Genomic DNA, 23,510 nt, shown 5'->3' with positions numbered 1-23,510 from the left:
AGCCCATTCCAGAATCCTGAAAGGGGCAATGATAGTCCCCATTTATAAAAACAGGCAGAAGGGATGACCCCGCAAATTATAGGCCCATAAGCCTGATTGACATCTTGCAAAAAGTCTATGATAAACAAATCTTGGTCAAGTAAAACAATTATATAGTGGAGAATATACTTTCACCTTGCAAGGCCGGCTTCAGACTAAAAACAAGTACAATTGACCAAGTTTTTAGACTCTTAAGCCTATCCTGGAAGAACACAAAGCTACAATTTGGACATTTATATGTTGCTTTCATTGATCTGAAAGCCGCATCTGATTCAATCCCAAGAGATCTTTTATGGGGAACCTTAGGCCAGCAGGGAGTGTCAGAGGAGAGTTTAAAACAGATTGTAAGGTTTCAGGAGGGTAATTTTGCTAAAGTACGCTAGGGCATAGGAGGGAGCACACAGATGAGATCCCGGTCAGGAGGGGCATGCACCAGGGTTGTGTCCTGGCATTTATTATACGTGAATGACCTGGTCCAGCATTTGCGAAAATCCTCCCACGATTCACCTAAGCACGGAGGGACTCATATCTATGCCTTAACATTCTGTCAATCAACTGTTTTTGCATTTGTCACCCCGAGTGAGACGGGTATGCTCAGACGTGAATCCCGTGCTCTCCATGCCACTGGAATCAAGCTACCTTGCTGATGAGGCCTGAAAGCCCGAAACCGGTCCTAGGATGCTGGTTTCCAGTCCAGGGAGGACCTGGCTTGGAAGTTCCAGCTGGCCTGTCTCATGGGGCACAGCGTCAAGACTGGTTTGCATATGGCTGGGCTCAAACTGAATTGGCATGGTGAGCAAAAAAACAATGGATTTAGGCCTAGATCTCTGTACTGGGGTGAATGTATGACATTGTTCTGCATTCTGTCCATCAACTGTTTTTGAATTTGTCACCCCGAGCGGAACCGGTATGTTCAGACAGGAGTCCCATGCTCTCCATGCAACTGGAATCAAGCTATCCTGGCTGATGAGGGCTGAAAACCCGAAACCGGTCCTAGGATGCTAGTTTCCAGTCCAGGGAGGACCTGACTTGGCAGTTCGGGCTGGACTGTTCCCATGGGGTACAGGGTCAAGAATGATTTGCATAAGGCTGGGTTCAAAGTGGAATGGCATGATGAGCAAAAAACAATAGATTTAGGGCCAGATCTCTGTACTGGGGTGAATGTATGACATTGCTCTGCTTCTGTCCATCAACTGTTTTTTAATTTAACATTTGTGGATGACAATTTTATTGTCCCAAACTCCAAAGGGGTTACAAAACCTGCTAGACAGCTTTAGCCATTACTGCAGACTAAAGGGCCTTGAGATAAACCCCACTAAGACCAAATACATGGCCATCAGACCACACAAAAGCTTCAAAAACAAGTGCCATTCGAGTGAGTTTCCAACTTCATATATCTGGGGGTAATGCTCAATTCAAAATGGTCATGGAAGCCACAATTAAACAAGTCCAAGACCATTGTGATGCATAATTCTATTCCTATTCTAAAGAAACACTGTGTCAAAGGCCATTTCTGCTGCCCTGGAGGTCTACAACTTTAGGGCCAAAACTGTTGCCCTCTAAGGATGTGAGCAATGGGGTGGCAAAATCTTACAGCCTTTAATCTTTGGGGAAAAGAATTTTGAGAATGTTTACGTCCCTCCCCCAAAATATCCCAGTGATCCCGCTAACATATGATATTGGCATAAAAAGATTGGAAAATTGTGTGAGCTATTGGAACTCTACGTTCATCTCACTTTCTCGTGGGTTGACCACATCCAGAAATGGCTCCTGGATTTTGGTCCGAGTAGGTTTTGGCCAAACCCCAGCCTAATGACGCCAGAATTAAAGAGCGATTAAGCACACTCTGGAATTTTATCTTGCACAAAGTCACTTTAGGTTGTGCATCTGGGAGACTTACCACACAATTTCGGTCTATTAAAATGACCGCTTTTTCAGCCAATCTTGGTTGAGATCGAACCTGAACTAGAAGACACTATTTGAAATTCAGATATGAGATACTGTAGATAAATTATTTTACAGACAAGTGGGCCATCTGTTAGACTATTGGAAGGGACTCCAAGTGTACCCAATGCTCATTAGGCGCAAAGTAAGACAATGCACAGGTTTTATTTTAATCAAGCATACCTAATGCCCAGTAAAAAACTTGATCAAGCCGCTATGTGAGAATTTGAATATTAGGAATTCAAAGGTGTTGCAAATTCTAAAATCAGATAGCTCCCAATTCAACTCATTGGCTTCCGGTAACTTAAGGAAAAAGGAAAAAATGTTAATGTAACTATAACCATGTTTAATCACTTTACTTTCTTAATACACATCATCACTTATTTGGTCTAGTCTAATTCAAATGAAGGTAAGTTAGTAAGAATGCATCCCATTGTTATTTAGTAAATGTTTTATTCCTTTTTTTAGCATAATCTTAACTAAATGTTTGGTCGGTCGCCGTTAACAGAGTATGCACTTACAGTTTATACTTATAATAAATTCAGTTAACCAATGCGTTACAACACCTTGACAAAATGAGAATTTTAACTAACAATTTTTTGCACCTTATTCTTTAGTGAAAATTGCACCTAATATCTGTACCTGAAGGATTTTTTAGTGATATGTTTAATGACTCTTTAAAATGTTCTTTCATGATTCTTTGAATTGAAATAAAGAGGAGATTGAATAGGTCTCAAGTCAGTATTTGTAGAGGCGGAGTGGAGTGTAATCAAAACTCTACAAGTATTTGAACTTTATGAGTATGTTCTGCATTTAGAGAGACTAGTCTGGTGAATGACCATCAATATAGACATTTTTCCTCTGTTAATTCCACTCCTATATCAGCCTGAATGTTCCCAGAGTATGAACGGCTGGGTCGAATAGTTACTCCATGATAGAGGAAAGAAGCGTCAGGAGTTATAGCATCATGTCAAAAAGGTAAGCAATTCAAATGAGGCTGGCTTAGCAGGAAGCCCGGGGAGTAGTGTACGACATGTATCTCGGCTACTCAAATACAGAAACATGTGTAAGGCCACGGGACTCCAAGTTGCTTTCACATATTTCTCATAAGTCTTAAAAAGGTAGTGTCCAGAAACAGGTCTCCTATTTTTGGCATCTGAAGTTTTTTTTGTTCAAATAGTTTTTATTGAAATGTATAAATCAAACAAATAAATAAAGTAACAAATTGCAGAGAAGATAATCAGAATACTACAGCGAATAATAAGTCAGCATCTAAATATTCATATGAGAGAGTGGTTTCGATAATATAGTTAATAACTATAATAATCATGGAGTAAATCGAATAATATTAATAAAACAATAATAAAACATTAATAATAATGATAATAATGAACAATTGTAATAATATTAATCAGTGCTCAAGTTCCAATAATGGCTTTCATAGCAAAACTTACTACCAAGCTAAGACATATTTCACATAAGGATAGACAATGGTACGTTACAATAGAGGAGTACAGAAAGCACTACAATCTGAGGCAAAAAAATAAGGTTCACGGGGAGTCGTAAGGTGAATTGGAGGAGTCAAGGGATTTCCACAGTTTGTTGTGGGATTTACGCCAAGGGGAGGTATGGAGGAACTCTTCTGCTCCTCTTCGGGAGGAAAGCCATTCCTGCCACATTCTAAAAGATACTTTACTAGAGTTTTTCCATTTACTCCGGATAACTTTACATGCTAAAGTGAGCATGAGGTCTACTAAGTAGTGATCCTGCAGGACTTTGATCCTAGGATCCAATATCTGAAGTTTTACCAAATGTTTTCTAGTAGACTTCTCCAGACAAACTGGAAGGTAGGCACACCATTCAAATTTAGCATGAGTACTAAAGAAAAACTTTGCATCAAAGCATTTCAGTAGCCAATGCAGGTTATTTACTGCATTACCAAAGAGGTCTAAAGAGGTCTGACAATGGGAGCAAGAGCGGACTAAATCATAGTTTACACATTATGTATAATGTCCTGTGGACTACTTATACAGCACCTGCCGTAGTTCGGTGCCCTTTCCAGCAGATCAAAGTTTATAGTACACGGAAAGGTGCACCAACAAATAGTCCAACAAATTCCCAATTTATATATTCCAAATATGATCTATATTATGTTTCTTCTACGATCAGAATCAAATCCAGCCAACGCGTTTCGTTCAAACTACTTCTGGAACTACCTCAAGACTTAAAGTCATAGCATGCAAGTGTATTCATAAATAGCAACGGTCTATCTAAAATATAGAACAGTAAATTGCGGTAATTTGTAGGTGAAGTGGCTACGTCGTAGCTTGTATAGGTCATTGCTCAATACCGTGATATGAATCTTTCACTCGTAAGTATTGGAGAAACAAAGTAACAGCCGTTATCTATTCAGATCATAGAAAAAACAAACCGCATATTTGGAATATATATATTAGAAATTTGTTGGACTTCCACTTTTTGTTGGTGCATCTTGTCTATGCAATTCTTCCTGAAATATGGGGGGCTTGAAAAGTTGTGCTAGTGGAGTTTGTTCAGATGTATTTTTCTCTAACTATATAAATGGTAGTTCGCCAGACATTTATCCAAATTGTAGGCTAACTGCCCTTGGGAAACAAAAACATTACTTAACACCAGGAGCAGCAAGATCACCTCGTGTATGGTAGTGCTAAGGTGGAACAATATTCAGGGTTGTTTGCCTGCCCAGCCAAGTCTAATCATCAATTGTTGCAATTTATCAAAAAATGCACAAGTCAGAGCAGAGGAGGTTTAAGGTTTAAGACGGAAAATATCATGAGTAGGCTGGACAAAGGAGAAACTGTGGCCCTGGTGTTGTTGGACCTCAGTGCCACTTTTGATTCAATATCCCATGCGGTCTTGGTTTCAACATTACAATCATTAGGTATCTGTGGTCCAGCATTGGAATGGATTACTTCTTTTTTAAAGGAAAGGCCATTTCAGGTCTTTTCTCAGAATGCATGCTTCGACATTCACAAGTTCGAGCATGGTGTTCCCCAGGGATCAATTTTAAGTCCTTTATTATTTAATTTATACATGAGCCCTCTGGCCAAGATTGTGGAGGAAACAGGATTAGTGATGTTTTCCTACGCGGACGATTCCCAACTTGTTGTTTCCCTGACTTCCGAGACCGTGGAAGATGAGTCCACCCTGAAAAGTGGCCTGAAGAAAATCGCAAGATGGATGCAGGATAATTTCCTCCAACTGAATGGGGACAAAACGGAGGTTATCATACTAGGGAATAATACAAATTTGTGGGGTCCCCATCACTGGCCAACTGAAATGGGCAAGATTCCCGTCCCAGTGACTCAAGCACGTAATCTTGGAGTCATTATAGACGATGCGCTTAAGATGCATAAGCAGGTGGAAAAAACTGCAGGAACATGCTTTGCTATCTTAAAATGGCTGAAGAAAATTTGTTGGATGCTACCTGAGCCAACCAAGAAGACTGGTGAATGCTTTGATTACCTCCCGTATTGATTACGGAAATGTTCTGTACCTGGGTGCAAATAAAGCATTAATTCGTAAACTACAGGTAGTTCAAAATTCTGCAGCTAGGTTAATAAGCAAAATTCCCCAGACACACCTCAACCACAAAATATCTGCGAGATTTGCACTGGTTGAAGGTGGAAAAGCGGATCAGATTTAAGGCACTCTGCATTATGCACAAAAGAAACATGGCCAGAGCCCCAAAATACCTGATGACATTGGTCCGTCCATACCTTCCGTCGCGATCATTGCGCTCCTCTACCCAAAAGAAATTCACCATTCCCAGATTTAAGCTCTCCCGCGTAGGAGGCAGGTCGTTTTGCTATCAAGGCCCAATGCTGTGGAATTCCATGCCCCTTGCAGTTCGGATGGAAGATAATTACGGCAGATTTCGCAAAAGCTTAAAAACTTAGCTATTTAACATCTAAATTCCATACTTCGTAGTGTTGCTAACCTGTACAAATCTCCGCGCCGGGAAACCCTTTGTGGGTAGCTGTTGCGCGTAACAAATGCAATAAATAAAATAGTAGAGTAAATGTTGACGATCACCATCTTTATAATGGCAATTCTTCCCATTGTTGAGAGTGGTAGTCTTATGCTTCTATCTATATTAGCCAACAGTCAGCGCCACTCCATAGTTATTTGCGATGGCTATTTGCGGGTCTGCATGTACTTTTATTTTAAAGTAGCACACCATGTTGGTTGTCTAATTAAATGGGAAGTCTGGGGTGCAGAGCGCAGTATAATCAGTCAGTAAGAACAGTAAGGGTTCGGTACAGTTTATTTTTAGGCCCATTAAATTTCGATGGTCAACGTCCTCTTCCAGACATAGCTGGATCCCTAATGAATCAGAGGAGATTGTCTGCATATGCAGATATAATAAGGCTGTATCCAAGAAATCTTAGTCCTCTATGGTCAGGACTCTTACTGCACATGCCAGAGGCTCCAACATCAGGGAATATAGCAAAGGAGAGGATGAGCAACTCTAGCAGGTGCCTCAACTGCTTACAGGCCCAGTCACTTGATTAACACTGATGCAAGTAGTGGAGCTAGTACATAAATATGTGGTTAGCTGAAAAACTGTTCTCCCACCCCCACCCCATTTTTTCCAGCAAACAAAATTCCACTCTACAAAGTCAAAGGCATTTTCAGAATTTAGATAAAAACTGCTATGTGAATCTGGATCAATCAGTGCAACTGCCCCAGAAAAGATTCCCATTGTTAAAAGCAGTTGTGCATTCAGGGATAGATCCAGATTGTCCTGAGATTATCAGGAATTGCAAGAAAACAGTCTATCAGGTAGTATTTTAGCAAAAATTCTAGGGTCTTTAATAAATATAGGTATATACGAAGAGCATAGATTGGCTGGTTTCAGAATTTTGATAATTAAAATCTCCTGCGTAGTACGTGGAAGTAAACCTTTGGCCACTATTTCATATAGGGCCATTATCTGTGGCATCCGTTCCTCTATATATTCTTTATAGAAGTTGAGTGTTGAGGTATATGACCCTGCTGCCTTACCACTCAACACACTTAATTATTTTATTTCTTTAGCAGTTAGAAGGGCCAGCAGCTGCTCTGGTAGTTTTCTAGCCATGCCTTGGTTAGTTCTTCGAGATATGTAGTTATGTCAGTAGTGGAAGGTGTGACTTGTATAAAATACTTGTTGTTTGCATTATCTGCTATCTATGAAGATTTGTTGACTGCAAACATGCTATGAATCCCTTAGTCTGATGCTGAAGTCTAACCAGGGTTCTTTCAGATCAGTCACCCTCAGTATTTTTGTCCATATACTTAACTTTGCGGTCAAGTAGGTCTTGAAAGCCGGAGTCATTTGCATAGTGACAAATGTTTGTTCGTCTCTAGTTTAGTTGCGCCGGAGCTCTGTGCACCAATCACTCTCTAAACGTTAATGCTTTGTGTGATAGAGCAAAAGACGGAGTGTTTGGCAATACTGACACCTACATATGCCGTGTACACATCCCACACAGTCTCAAACTGATTTACTGATTTGAGGTTATGTTAGTAGTACTCATTAGTAGCCATTGATATCTCTGTCCGGAGTACTATATCTAGTAAGGATTCAAAAGGGAATCTCCAGGAAAAGCTAGGGGCTGGAAGTCTAGGATGTTAACCTCTAGGAGTACTGGATAATGATCTGACAGTGTGCGTGGTAAATGTTTCCTTGATTGGACGCGTGGTAACATCTTTGGATAACAGGCTACAGTCCATGCGAAAGCGCACATATTGTACCTGTGAGCAGAATTAATTTTTAGCGTAGAGAGTTCCTATATCTCCAAATATCAACAAACTGTTCCTGGTGCATTATGTCATTCAATCCATGGGCAGCCGCAATGGTTTTCCAGCAAGCTCTGAAGTTCTGTCTAGCATTGGGTGTGATATGCAATTAAAGTACAGCTGCCCACCATATAACAGAATTACATTGATGGTTTTCTATGGCTTGTGGCTCAAAATAGAAATGTGGATTGTTGTATTTGGGCCGTATACAGCCAAATACATCTTGCATCGAGCTAGCACATATCTACCATCTGGTGAGGCTACAGTGGCCAGAATCCACACTACATCCTAGTTTGAACAACAGAAAAACTGAGCCTGTGAGCCAAATGTGGAAGAGTAACAGCTACATTGTAAATTTCCAGTTAGACTCGCCATTGTATGTTGAGTGAGGTGTTTCTTGTAGGAACGCTACATCAATTTAGTGGCGTTTCATGTAGGCTAAAACCGTACGTGCCGTCCTGTGGTCATTCAGGCTCCAAATATTCCGGGTCAGTAATTTAAGTGTAGAAATATCTTATCAATCTAATGTAAATAGCTGTACATTATGGCCATTGCCTTTAGGCAAAGATTTGTACTCTTCCTTACCATACTTTGTCCAGTATTATACACTGCTGTAAGTTACAGCCGTAACATGCTACCCCCCACCCACAATGCAATCCCCCAACAAATGGCGACAGCCCTCCCCAGTACCCCTCAAGAAAACAACTCCTCCATAAACAAAAGGTTTGGCTAATGCGCAGTGGACGGGAGTTTGCAGGCTATAAAGATAGTCAGTGGTAGCCAAAATTCTGTAAATATACAAAATATTTAGTCCCTGAATAACATTCACCGACTGTAACCCATGATTAAGTATATTGTGTGATGCTACCAAACCAAGCAGAGCAATCAATTCAGGTACCCCACCTCTATGTCTGCATACAGTTGTACATTTGAACAATGAACAACTCAATCACTTATCAGTAATATGCCTACGACCCCAACACCAGTAACTATTTTACACTAGTGAATTAAAGTGATGAGACTGAGAAATTGTGTACTGCGGTTATCACACAGGGTACAGTCTTAACCAAAGCGGATTAGGGGTCCATCGGTCATTTGCATCCATCGACGAGAGGGTTGCCGCAGCAGCATCCTTCTCAGTGCCATTTGGGTCAGGTAGTGTGAGTGTCTTGAGAGCAAGCTCAGGATCGGTAAATGAGTGAAATATAGCCCTTATTTTAACAGACAGCTGAGCAAGTTGGAACATGCTATTGACCATAATCACCTCTTGGAGTCTTTTTTACAAGGAGGAAGTCTCCTAGATTCTTGTACATGAAGAGTGAAATCTGCATAGGGCGAGACAGAAGATAAGGAGTAGTTTAGTGTGGAGTTCACATCCCTTACTGAAAGCTGCATTTTGGTCTCTGTAATTAAGCAGGCTGGCTATGATGGGCCTTGCCCGTGGGATTAGTCTTGGCGCTAATGTGGTGTACTCCTTCCACCACAAAACGAGACGAGAAGGTAGGGTGTCCTAGTAGGCCAATAAGTAGTTCTACAAAGGTTTCCACATTCCCTGTAAGAGTTGACTCCGGGACAAATTATTCTTATATCCCATCCATTTAATAGGTTAAAGCGTTGATCCTATCTATTGTGTGGAGGCTGTGATTTATGCCTTTGGGAATTTTACGGATGTCATCTTCATCTGCAATAGCATCAACCTGTCAGTTTGCTCTGTCAGAGTCTCATCCCTCATGTAACCAAGTGGTTCATCCAGCATCTAGGGTCAGGTAGGCTGCAAGTGATTGTCTTGGTCATTATACAGTGTGACTGGACGTGGTCATGGCAAATGTAGGTTTACAGTTGTGACTGATCATGCCATAATGTGTACAATCAGGATCTCTGAGGGCTCACTCAGGTCACACAGTGTCACAAAAAATTATGCAGGATCCATGTGCTGACTATCTTGTCCATGAGAAACGTGTCCTCAAAAGCAGCGAGACCCCCCACAGCCTGGGAAGAGTATTGGTACCTGTCAAGCAATATTGAGGGCCAGGGTGCCCCTTGCAGGCATCATTGGCCCTAGGTGTAGCCAATATTTATTGCGTGATTGAGCACCAAGTCCATCTGGTTCTCAAGATGGTGACTGGTTGGGCTGGAAGTATGTCCAGGGATTCCGCTGCACTTACCTGCAATCGTATCACACAACCGGTCAGTCTCTGGTCCAACGTCTACTGCCGCCAAGATCTGGTAGGCCCGGGTTGGCCCAGATCCAAGCTAGCAGGGCACCCGGGACAACACCCAGCCCTCTGCAGCCTGCAGTATCCTCCACTCAGCAAGTGTGCCACTGTCGGGGTCCGGTTACCTCCATGGCTCACCACCCCTGATCTCCAACCTGCAACGGTCTTCTCGTCCTCAGCGTCGCAGGCAATCTCAGACTTCTGCAGCTAAGGAGTCAGCTGCGCCTCATGAAATGCCCGGGGGGAATGGAGGGGGGAAGTCGTAGTAGAGTTGGTAAAATCTTCATCTGTCCCCATGCTGGTGTCCATTTCTTCTAGAGTCCCTGACCGTCGGGGAAAGGAAGCACTCACAAGCAGGTACGTGTTGTACCAACCAGGCAACAGCTGTTCTTCCACAGCCAACTTACTAGTGGTCCCAAAGTTCATAGGCAGAATTGGTGACTGCAACTTCTCAATATGCTTTGCCAGGCTATGGAATTTTCTATCTAAAACAGTCATAACTTTACCCTTTCATTGAGAAAATCTCAAAACCAGGCTTTTAAATCAAGCTCATCTATCATAAAACCTTCTGGCACTGCCTGGGCTTGAAGGTCTACTGTTATGGAACCCTAAGTGAAAGTATACAGTTGCTCACTAAACTGAGGAATAGGAAGATAATTCACATTATGGCAGTATTTTTGTGTCTAGCTGGCCATGTTAAACAGTTGTTGAATAGAGTTACAGCTTGAAATCATCCTTAATGCATTAGGAATTTTGAGGAGGAAGAATTCAGTTCGCAATAATCGGTTAATTTTCCTGCCTTCCTACCAGCCATTCTTGCATATCCACCCTTAACTATCACTAGGTCGCAACAGCTAGTATACAGATCGGTACTTGTTCAGAGAAAAGTAGCAGGTTATCTATAGCAAAAGTGAATCACCTTAGGTAGTGTTAAAACATGTAGCTCAAATGTATTTCGTAGGAAAATACACAATTCCCAGGCTTATTTCAGTGCAGACTGACAAAGCAGACTTCAATAATGAGGGTTACCAGTAAAGAATCTGGTTATTAACCCATATACTCTACAGTCCTTTATCAGATTATCCAGTGGCAAAAAAGCAACAAGAGTGTCAGGGGTTGCTGGCCTTCTTTTTTATAATGTTTAATGAAATTTTATCACTATTAGACCATGTATAATTACAATGAAGTTTGCATTGACTCTGAACATTGTAATACATTTTTATCATATGAACTTTTTATGAATATTTGAATAATTAAAACTAATTGTACTGGAAAAAGCAGTTTTGTCTAATGTTATTGTAGCTAATTCTATCTACATGTGTACCTGCTAGTCACGTTTGTGCATGCCTGGGAATTTTTGCTTACATACATTCTCTACCCTGACCCAGGATTGCTATTTGCACCAGGGGGCTCCTGTTATTTTACATAGACTTCTCTCAAAGTGCAACACTTTATGGATATGCTAATTTTCAATGAACACTAAAAAACATTAAGATCAAAACAAAAACCCCAGACGAAGAAAAGCAGACTCTTCCGGGAAAAAGAAAGTCACTCAACAAATATGAAATCAGTTAGCTCAAAACAAAAAGGAAACCAAGACGAACCTCGAGATAATAAAATTGTACAATACTCTGAAAATAGTTAATCTCAAGATCCTGAAGCATTCTGGGATTCTTTTGGAGGAACAGAGTTTCTAGGTAACTTGTTTATTCACTAAGGGCCAGATTAATCAAGCAGTTTTGGGAAAATATTTTTATACATCTGGCCCTAAAAGCTGTAAATTGAAAGTAAAATTACAACTCAAAGCAATTACATCAAAAGGGAAATGGATAAACATCATGAAATCAAAATTGTACTCTAGGCTCTGAAGATGCAAGACTTCAGAGCATAGAGATAAGACAGGATTTTGTTTGTATCTTAACCCTGTATTACTTCTAAATCCACATAAAAATACACAAAGCAAGACACAGCAAACTCCAACAAGTGCATGTCCAGTGAGTGAACAGTAAACTCACTGTACTAAGCTTTACCGCCTGAGTTTTATAAATTGCAAACTTGACCCGAAGGTATCAGAGCACTTTACAAGATCACCAGTTACGTTACACAAGGACCCATTCAGTTTTCTTAGGCACGGGGAAGATTATGTGATTTGCCCAGCATCATAGGATATTGAGCGTCACTGCAGAGACTCGAACCAGATTCCCCAGATTTGAAGTTGCCGCCATAGCTAGCTAGCCACATCCTATCCATTACTCATACTAACAGGAAATTGCATAATGCATTCAAGCGTCAAGTTCCACAAAGCAGCACCCAACAAACAACGATCCAGTGCAGATATATGTTGATACATAGCCTTGTCCATGGAAACTAGCTTCATATTTCACTATTGTGTATATATAGTTTGTTAGAGATGGAGAATTGTTTCATTTCCACGATCCAAGAGCTACAGAGTAAACTGCAAGAGCCCCTGCTCGTTAAGGGGAAGAAGTCCAGAAGAAACAAAACCACACATTCAGAGGATCTGACACTACAGTAAAAAAAAAAAAATAAAAAAAATAAAAAAATCAATTCATACGAAAACATCCAAGTTACCGGCTGTCAAAACCAAACTTTCATGCAAGCAGACGTGCAATATACATGACCCATTCAGTTATGGTAAGCATAAACCAAGGTTTAATTTGACAAGAGATCACTGACAAATTAGAACCCCTTCTGAAACTGAGGCATATACAGCTCCAGTAAACATGCTTAAAAACATGGCCGAGCAAATTTTAATGGTTTGTTCAGAAAGTATCCCTTCTCAAAACCAGCAAAGAATTTAAAGGTATTGTTTTAAGGTAAGTTAATTTCTTTTGGATGTGGACAAAGACTAAGAGCCTTCGGAATACTACTGAGTTACCGCTGAATCCACTTTTACCTCCATGGAAAGGATGGCCACTTGCATGTGTAACTCACTGATAAGATTGTGCCAAGTTTCAGATACTCTCCAGAATGCTACCACGAATTTAGAATGAAACACTGAGACTGCGGTTGAGTTAGCATGGTTTCTGTAATACCCTGCCACTATGACCCACAGGTGACAGCAAGTCGAGCTTTTCAGATTGCTATCCACAAAGCTCCTTCTCTAGGTCGGTGAAGGTTTTAAGATGGCCCTTGAGTTAAACTGTCTACAGTGCGAGTGTATTTGAGATGCCATTCATGTATAACCTGAAGGAACGCTATCACTATATGCCTTCAATACATCTAGGTGTCCCTTCTCCAATGGTCTACAGAAGTAATTACCTATATAAAAGGTTTTCTATGGAGGTAGAGGGTCAAGACCTGAAACGAAGCCCATGACAAAATAAAAACAAATGTATTTGGAATCTGAAACGTATACAAAAGGAAAACTCATTTACCCTACCTCCACAGAAAGAAAGCTTCCACTGTTAAGGAAAATTAGGCACCAAGCCCAGGGTATGGGGCTTACCTGCTCAGATTGCAGTGAAGACACACACTGGGTCGCCTGTTTTTCATCTTTAGGAACGACAGAAAGAAAATGATTTACGGATCAGGAAGAACAGGCATGTACAATGAAGTTTAAAAAGCACTTGCCTAAGCAGTGATGCCAACTCACAGCAGGATACATTGCATTTAGCTCATTAGTCACATTGTCAACAAACAAAGATGGTTCTTTAGTTGGCAATATAAAGCACACTTACCAGGAGGACTTGCTAATATCTGCAGCGATGAGGCAGTAGCATTTTGTGAAAGTATTTCAAAATCCAGAATGGACTCCTGCATTTTATTTTTAAAACAAAATATGGCACCAATAATATTAGTGATTTAAATCGTACAGTATTTTCTTAAACTGAAAGCTGCATATCACATTCAAATGTCAAATGCTACTGGTTCAAAATCCATGAGCTCTTCATTAGTATCAGGTAAAAGACGTTAGGTATCTAAAAACGTGACTCCATAAAAGTGAACAAATTTCAGGGAAAGGAGCTTGCACAGCTCACCGTGGCACAGAAGGACAGACATTGCATGCATTTGGTATCTGACTCAAGCAACGTGGAAATTTCACTTAATGGAAAATATTACTTTGTCATAAAACAGAGTATAGAAGGACTTCAAAAAGGCAATTTTTGATCTAGACTGTCATGAAATCGGAGCTCATAGCCTTCTGCTGCCTCAATGAAATAGCTAGATTTAAGAGCTTCCTCAGTTCAACATAGTGAAAGCATCAACAGCTTTTGTAAGCATTGTGTTTAAAAATAGTACCATGTCTAGAAATAAATGTTTCCCGCTGAAGGTGCCAATTTCAATTTGCATTCAGCATGGCATGCTCATATGGCAAAATCAAGACCACCAATAATCATCTACTGTGACTTGAGAAATGGTGATAAGTTACTGTCAAGTGAAATCTTGTCACATGAAATGTATTGGATCTAGGACCTTGTAACTAGTACTATAGGTATAACTGTAAATATTGAAGAAGCTATATACTCAACTATGAAGGAAAGGTTCTTTCCTTAGACGGGAAGGAATTCACTTTTCCTTCATACTTGAACACATACATTTTCCCATCATACCAGTCACACCTGGAGTACTAGTTGTCAGAGTCATAGGTTAGGGAATAACTACTCTTGAGTTTTCCTCCCCTCTGCCCACAGTAATTTGTTAGATCCATGACAAACATCTTCCTTCAGTGTACACTCACCACAAACTACTTATTTCATACTCTGCAGTTTGGCCATTCTACAAAATTACAACTTCAGGCAGGGCACTGGTATCACCTTGAATATTGGATTGGATTTCCTCAAGTGATACTGTTCCATGGTTTCAGAAGTAAATTAAACTGTCTTCTACCTAATTTTCCAAAAAAGGATTTTAACCCCTTCGCTGCGGGGGTTATTTCCCCACTGTGCTGGGGAGAACGGGGGCGCGCACAGCGCCCGCATGCTCATTATTAGCTCAGCTCGACATGAGGCACGGGGCTCCTGTGCCAAGCGGAGCTCGTCACAGGTGCATTGGCTCCCGTGGAACGTTCAGCATAGCAGGGGAATTCTCCCCGCACCCGAGCGTTCCACGGGCCATGACGAGCTGAGCTCGTCATGAGCACCGGAGCGCAGTGGCTCATGACGAGCTCAGCTCGTCATGAGCATGGGAGGGGTTAATCCTTGTAAGAGATCTTGAAAGAACAGCTCACATGTGGACCTCAGAACGACTTTTCCCACTAAAATGCGTCATTAACACTTGTTAGTCATACATAACTACATCAAGACCTAATGAACAAGTTACTTACCTACGGTACTGCCTTATCTGGTTGAGACAGTCTAGCTGCAGATTCCTTACCTTCGAATTCTCCCCAAGCGCGAGGCTGGATCCGGAAAATTAACCAGCATAACCTCTGCGCTTTGGTAGAGGGTGTTGTGCAACTTCATAGTGATTTCGTCCACCAAACGAGACACTGATGGAGTCCATATAAGCCCTTCCCTGATGTGCGGACATCAGCTTCTACTGGGACTAGTTTCCGCCCGAAAAACGTGGAGTCACCATATGTAAACAGTGTCAAAAAGATCGGTACATCTTTTAATTAACCACTGTAAGTGGCAATATACTAAATAAAAGGATCTTGTAGGTAAGGAGAAAAACGTTTGCAGAATGGGGAGGGTGGGTGGGTCAGTAAGGAATCTGTGCCTAGACTACCTTTCTACCAGATAACACGTTGCTGAATGCAACTAACTTATCTGACATCTAGTCGCAGATTCCATACCTTAGAATTCAATACCATAGCAATATGTCGCATATATATAACAACTGTACTTAAGACCTGATGGAAAGAGTCAACAAGGACACAAGGTTGATTGTAAAAAGAGCGACAATTTGAGACTCTCTGCATGACCACACCATAAAGAATGCGAACTAGACATATGCACCATAATGTATCAAAAGTGCACTCTGCTGAAGAAAGGTTGCTGAAAAAAATGGGGATGCAAGAGAAAAGGATGTCTCAATGGAAATCACTGGTCAAGCCCAGAACGTGGATTAACAAGTGGAGACCATACCAGATGTTTCACTGCTCCAATGGAAATTGCTTTAACAAACGGTGCTCCCTGAGAGAATCGGAAGAGACTAACAATGCACCAGTAGTGGCATCTCACCAAACTGTACAGAAACTTCCCCAAGGGGAATAAAAGCAACAGGATCCCTTAAGGGATAGCAAATATGACAATATGCCTATCACAAGCGCCCTAGGAGCAGGTTACAGAGGTAATCTATCTGAGCTAAGGGTCTGCACTACCCTGAATGTCTCAAAAATGGCACAAAGCAGTGTTGGCATGGGCAACAAATTAATGGAGGCCATCAAAAGGATTGGGCTGCCTCCGAAAACCCAGTGGTACGAAGCCAAGCCCACAGGCACAATGTCACTGAAGAAGCCATGGAACGGCCAGCCAAATAGGTGGTGTCCATTCCACACTAAATGTGGGGGAGCCTTTCGAAATCAACTGGGCCGGATCATTCCAATTAGCATCCGGGAGTAATGGCAACAGCTGTGCCAACTAATCCTATAAGGAAAGAGAAAAACATCCAAGGACGCAAGATGGGTTAAAGGAATGGAAGCAGCACTGGTGGAAGAGAAATGTTTTCCACTAGAGTACGGTCTCTGGGAATCTGTCAGAGTATAAGGAAGACAATCCAAAACATGGGAACCTGTAGCGTCCTGTACCACAAAACTGCAGCGTGTCAAGTGGCAGAGGAGACAAGCTGGGATCGGTGGGGTCACGACGGTGCTTGTGGGCAATAAAGCGGTCTACATGAGCACCAGTATCAGGTTTAGCCCAAGCACCAGCCAAATTATCATTTTAGTGCCTCACAAAAGGGTAGCACCTGCTTAACACCGGTTTGGCCCGGATGAAGAATCCCAATAAGGGGGTCAGAAGACTGTTAGCAAATGAAGAGAAGTCTAAAATCACAGCCACCCTCTCCAACATGTCCGCGAAAGAAGAGCTGGCCTCCGTAGCTACGCCAGGAGGAGAAAGAAGGCCAGAGGTAGGGGAAGACTCTAACCCGCTTGCTTCACCTAGTCAACTATTCGCCTTAGGGGGATTTGCAGATATGGCTGTATAAATCCAACCCCTTCATAATCATCTTCCAGATATTGTTCATGTGAAAGTTACGCAGAAACATGATGCATTTGGCTCTGCACTGAACATTGATCGACGCTGATCCGATGTCACACCGAAATCAGGAGAAGACAGTAGAAGGACATCAGAAGTCACAGACGGCACCGTGGTCAGAATGAGGTGAGGTCAAAGCTGCAGGAGCGAGTTCCGAAGAGCCATGCACTGGCGCCAAGTCGATCAGCACCGCAGGTGTGAACTTTGAAGGGCTGTGCACCAGTGTCTATAAAGAAAAGGGCTTCACTGCAGCAAAGGGTGAACCCACCGGCATGGGCCCAGTCAAGGCACCCATCACCTCTTTAGGGCCCGAAGGCACTCCAGGGAAAGGTGAAGACCCAAAGACAGCAGCGTGGAGAGCACAATAATCTCATTTGGGTCAGATTCTTTGGCTCCAGTAATGACAGGGAGGGGCAGAAGTGATTCTTGCATGTCTGAAGGTGAGAGGAGCTGTGGGAAACCACATTGTGAGGAGACAAAGCCAAGGTATGCTGCGGCTTTGACCTCTTACAAGACTTTACCGCGGGACGCCGACCTGGAGTGACGTCCACGGGAATGGCTCCTGGAACGCTCCATTAGCGGATCGTACAGCAGGAAGGAGACCGATGTTGATGAGACTTGGAGGGTTACGACAATTAAGCAGACGGGAGCTTCATCAGTCGCCCTCGCAGCACCTTCAGCTGCAATTGTTGACCAGCGTCGCGCTCCTCGGAGTCGTGGTGCTAACCCACGCACCACAGACAGAATGAGGATCCGCGGCAGACAGTCAAGCATAAGACCCACAAGGTTTAAAACCAGCAGGCATAGAAAGCACACTGTTCGTGATGAAAAACATAGGCCAAAAAAAAAAAAACTGCCAGGGGCACCACTTCTCGGGAGCCATGTTGTAGCGTGGAAAATAAGAATCTTACGTCAGCACGTCTAGGAAGGGTTTATATGGAACTCTGTTGAGGTCACATCCAGTGGATGGCATAGCTACGGCATCGCAGAACACCATCTACCAGCACGTAGGGGTTCGGCTGGAAAAGTTTCTGGATCCAGTCTGGCACCTGGGAAGAATTCGAAGGTAAGGAGTCCAAGTTAAGGAATCTGAAGCTAGATGTCCCGATCAGATGAAATTCTCTACCAGCATACAGCCTTGAAAAAGCCCTAAGCAATATACGCCACTATGGGTCAAACACATTCGCTTTTGAACACCACAACATAAATTGTGGCAATGATTTAAGTTTTTTGCTTTTATGTTCCTTGGAAAATACTTCACCACTCAGCAATTAATATTCTGGTAAGGGAGCATGCAAAGTGGTTCAGGCTAAGAGCGAATATCATTTGCATGGCAAGAGGAATATAAAGAGGTTCATAGCAGGCATCTTCCTACAGATACCAGCCTTCTATTTCCCCCATAAGCACATTAGCCCATGACCGCTAGAACTGCGTAGCAATCATTACCAACATTCAAAACTGTAGCAACATCACCAAACTCACTATTTACACTTGACTAATGAACAAAGACAAAAGCAACTGAATCTTGCTAATCTGAAAAACGACTAACCACTCCTGTAATCCATCTTGTTGGATGCAGTGACGAGATGAACGGAATTATATGCCCACGGCCTGTATTCTGCTTTCCATCCAATCAGGAAGCTTGTAGCAAGAGTGCAAACCCAGCCTGCCACAGCTGTGAGCTAGTCACCTACGTGCAACAGAACAGTTCTGAGTTCAGTCTGGGTGTCCTGGTGTCCAAGCATGCTAAAATGGCAACTTGAAAGGGGTGTGCAACCTTTTGGGCAAACTTTAACAACTTCTTACAAACATGAAGCATGCACATACTGTCTTAAAACATACTCCTTTTGGGAGGCATCACAGATCGAACTGCTGCAGTGCATCCCAGAACAGATACTTTCCTATAAACAATAAAATAAACATACTTGCATAAAATGATATGTTCCTTGTATTTGTGTCATCAGATCCTGAAGTTTTTGTCTTCTTAATACAGGGTCATCTGGAAGACTAGAAGTGGAGCAAAATTCCGCAGCTGCCTGATGAACACTTTTTGCAGACTGGACAGAAAAAAGAAAAAAGTGTACCCACTAATGAATGCAGTTTGAAAAATGCAAATGCAGGTTTAGAAATGCAAACGGTTGACTCAAAATGCACATCCTGGTTATTCACTATCTCTCTTGCACACGTTCTTGATTAATACTTCAAGAAGTTATTTAAAACACTGACCGAATACTCCCATCAAGGCAATGCTTGTGTCCAACTTAGTGCTACCACCAACACAGCAAGCAAATCCGTAAGGCAAGGCAGCATTCCTAGAGTGGTACCTAGCAGTGTTGCAAAATTCTTGAATTAAGCCCATTAACTACTACTTTCCATCCGCAGGGCAAAATAGAATTTTGCTTGGAATGCTTACAATACTTGCACCCTCCATCATATAGGGCTCATTTAGATTTTGACAGGATGTGGTAAGTCAGTCAGTATGGCAGAGTACTTTACTCCCGCCATGCAGAGGGTTCTCCGCCTACCGAATTAGAGTTGTCCACCAGCCCTCTGGACAGCTCCACATGTTGGCAGGAACTACCATCATGAAGTCCTATCAATGATATAAAAGTTTGGACGGCTTTTTCATACAGGACCTCCTGGTAAAATTCTTCAACGTTTTACTTTTTCCAAAAAGAAACTTCTAATGCAGGAGTTTATTTTGTAACAAAGTAAACAAATGCCTCCCCCCTCCCCCCCCACTCCCACCATTGGTGTGGTTTCATGGTTTGGGATTTTTTTTGTTTTTATTGTCAATGGTGGTGACTAACCAGGGAAAAAAAACACCAGCAGACAGAATATGGGCCATCAGAGGTTCACATATAAGACAGTCGGGCACTTGGAAGAGTATGTCAGTGATTGAGCCAGAGTAGGCTCGGTCACGGACCTACTTTAGGTGTGCAGACTGTAAATCAGGTGGGCAGCCCTTCAGTTTGCTGGATAGGGTACTCAGTGCCCATTGCAAAGGCATACCGGGGCCCCGGGCAGGTTCATATTTAACCTACTAGTAGAGGCCTGGAACAAAAGGCTCTCAGGCAAAGAATGCTATAAGAAGGCAGGGTCACCTTGGCAGGTCTACAGCAGTTATCAAACCCAATTACCGGTAGACAAAAGCAATGCCCATTAGCATGACCGTCAACCTCATTAAAAAGGAGGAGCCGTTCGGAAGGAAATCTGTCCGGGCTGCAGAATCCCAATCAGTATGCTAGTTCTGACCTCAATAGATATATCCGCAAGTAAAGAACTTCATCTGCAAGCCAGATGACTACAGTGAATGAAGCAGATTCTTCTGTTGAGGGGCCAGGCATGGATCAATCAGACCATCAGAAGAGGTGTCCAAGTCACTGGCCTCTTGCAGGTCCATTGGAAGGTTGTAATTGTAGTACTGAGATGTGTACTACCATTCTTCTGCGTTGCCATTATACAGACTAAGTTGACAAAGTACTGAATTTGAGCCAAAAAGGATTGTGTAGTGCTTGAGGGAGAATCTTGGGCAATAGTAACTTGACTGAATCAGAATAGTTTCGACTGGTTGTGCCAGAACATGTATAGGAAGTGACTTCGGTTGGGGTGGATTTGCCTCAGAGTCTGACAAAAATAATTCAGTCATCCTCTGGCACCATTTTGAATGTGAGGAGGATCTTTCAAGGGCACGGCCTATAAAGTAGGAGTGGGTCCCCAACATCAAATTCTAGCAATTGTGGGTTCCCACCATCAACTTCAAGCTGGAGCAGGCGTTAGGCACCTTTCTTCAGTGTTCGAAGACAACATTCAGATTTGCACTCTCAGGTCACCCTAGGATTTATCACTGCGCAGTTGGTTTATGCCTAGAGTTGTACGACAACCCTACATACAAGAGACCGACCTCCTAGGGGTCGGTCAGAAAAACCTGTTCGTGCCGGTCCCTATTAGGCTCAAACCCTATGGTTTTCGGTGGGCACCTGGACACTGGAGAAAGAATTTTGGAACAAAAACATGGTCAGAGACTAAGTAAAAGTTTGGGAGTGGGCTACGACTCTCAAAGTACTGACATCAGCACGCATTGGTGGGCCTTAAATGCTGCTTCGATATCACTTTCAGGGTAGGTCAAAACAGAGGAATCTGCAGTTAAAAGTGTCCATCAAAAATTAGGTTTAAAATGTAAATAGATTTTTTTTTGTTTATATGTGCCGAAGTAGGCGCTTGACCTTGGATTCAATGCCCACATGTGCTCACACGAATAAACGGTTCACAGCAATCAACCAATCAATCAAGAGTATTTGTAAAGCGCCTACTCACCCACTAGGGTCTCAAGGTGCTGAGGAGGGGGGCTGCTACTGCTCGAAAAGCCAGGTCTTTAGTTGCTTCCTGAAGGAGAGATGGTCCTGGGTGAGTCGTAGGTGGGTGAGGAGGGTGTTCCAGGTCTTGGCCGCCGGGTAGGTGAAGGATCTTCCTCCGGTGGTGGTTTTGCGGATCCGTGGGACGGTGGCGAGGGCGAGGCTGGCGGAGCGGAGCTGGCGGGTCGGCGTGTAGAACGTGAGGCGGTTGTTGAGGTATTCGGGGCCCAAGTCGTGGAGAGCCTTGTGTGCGTGGGTGAGGAGTCTGAACGTGATCCTTTTGCTGACTGGGAGCCAGTGCAGGTCCCTCAGGTGGGCGGAGATGTGGCTGTGTCGGGGGATGTCCAAGACGAGTCATGCTGAGGCGTTCAGATGCGCTGGAGTCTTTTCTGTAGTTTGGCGGTGGTCCCAGCGTAGAGGGCGTTCCTGTAGTCAGGACGGCTGGTGACGAGGGCCTGGGTGACTGATTTCCTGGTTCCAGTGGGGATCCAGTGGAACATCTTACGGAGCATGCGGAGAGTGTTGAAGCAGGAGGAGGTAACGATGTTAACTTGCTTGGCCATCATGAGGGAGGAGTCCAGGATGAAGCCCAGGTTGTGTGCATTGTCCGTGGGCTTGGGTGGGGGGCCCAGAGCAGGGGGCCACCAGGAATTGTCCCAGGTGGAGATGGATGGGCCGAGGATGAGGACTTCCGTCTTGTCCGAGTTCAGTTTCAGGCGGCTGAGCTTCATCCAGTCTGAGATGTCTTTCATTCCGTCCTGGAAGCTGGCTCTGGCGGACGTGGAGTCGGTGAGGGAGAGGATCAGTTTGGTATCGTTGGTGTAGGAGATGATGTTGAGGTTGTGCTTGAGTGCAATGGCTGCGAGGGGGCTCATGTAGACATTGAAGAGGGTGGGGCTGAGCGAGGAGCCTCGAGGTACGCCACAGATCTTGGTAGCTTCTGCGAGAGGAAGGAGGTGATCCATTCCAGGGCCTTTCCTTGGATCGTGGCATAGCGGAGGCGGGTTGTCAGGGTGCGGTGGCAGACCGCGTCGAACGTAGTTGAAAGGTCGAGCAGAACGAGGGCGGCGATTTCTCTGTTGTCCAGCAGGGTCCGGATGTCGTCTGAGGCCGCGATGAGGGCGGTCTCGGTGCTGTGGTTCGCTCGAAATCCGGACTGGGATGGGTCGAGGGAGCAGTTAGTCTCCAGGAAGGCGGTCAGCTGTTTGACTGTTTTCTCGATGACTTTTGCAGGGAAGGGGAGGAGCAAGATGGGGCAGAAGTTCTTGAGGTCTGAGGGGTCTGTGGTGGGTTTCTTCAGGAGGGCGCTGATCTCTGCATGCTTCCAGCTCTCCAGGAAGGTGGTGGATATGAAGGAGTTGTTGATGTCCCGAAGTTTGGGTGCGACGATGGAGTCGGATTTGTTGAAGATGTGGTGAGGGCAGGGATCGGCTGGGGAGCCCGAGAGGATGGTGTTCATCGTGTGGGTGGTATCTCCGTGCTGACCCGAGTCCTGGCGCACATGGTGGTGGTGGGGGGTGTAGGTTCAGTGGTGGGGTCCGTGTTCTGAGCGCCGAAGCGGTCGTGTATGTCCGCAATCTTACGGTGAAAAAAGGTGGCCAGAGAGTTGCAGAGGTCTTGAGAAGGCGTGATGTTGTTAATGCTGGCGTTGGGGTTGGAGAGCTCTTTCACGACGTTTAAGAGTTCCTTGCTGTTGTGGGTGTTGTTGTCCAGTCGTTCTCTGAAGGATGACCTTTTGGTGGTGCGGATCAGCTGGTGGTGTTTGCGGGTGGCGTTCTTGAGGGCTGTCATGTGGTCCCTTGACTGGTTGTGGCGCCAGGCTTTCGAGGTCACGGCAGGATTTCTTGGAGTCTGAGATCTTTGGTGAACCACGCAGCTTTCTTGCTGTTGAGGTTGCTGGGAGGGTTTTTCAGTGGAGCAAGGGTGTCGGCGCAGTCTGTGATCCACTGTGTGAGGTTGAGGGCTCCTTC

At 43.6% G+C, this 23,510-nt stretch overlaps 1 protein-coding gene across 1 annotated transcript in view; it reads right to left on the bottom strand.

Annotated features, from left to right (window-relative positions):
- CAPRIN2 (caprin family member 2) overlaps window positions 1-23,510 on the bottom strand; it is a 682,604-nt gene that overhangs the window by 378,402 nt on the left and 280,692 nt on the right. The window contains exons 12-14 of the mRNA XM_086952790.1: window positions 19,111-19,242; window positions 13,724-13,799; window positions 13,492-13,538 (exon numbers count right to left, since the gene is read on the bottom strand). Coding sequence (XP_086808916.1) covers window positions 13,492-13,538; window positions 13,724-13,799; window positions 19,111-19,242 — 255 coding nt within the window. The remainder of the gene's footprint in view (window positions 1-13,491; window positions 13,539-13,723; window positions 13,800-19,110; window positions 19,243-23,510) is intronic.

The sequence above is a fragment of the Lissotriton vulgaris genome, chromosome 1_2 (assembly GCF_964263255.1).
Source record: "Lissotriton vulgaris chromosome 1_2, aLisVul1.2, whole genome shotgun sequence".
Lineage (NCBI taxonomy): Eukaryota > Metazoa > Chordata > Amphibia > Caudata > Salamandridae > Lissotriton > Lissotriton vulgaris.
This window is presented reverse-complemented; position numbering and strand designations above follow the sequence as displayed.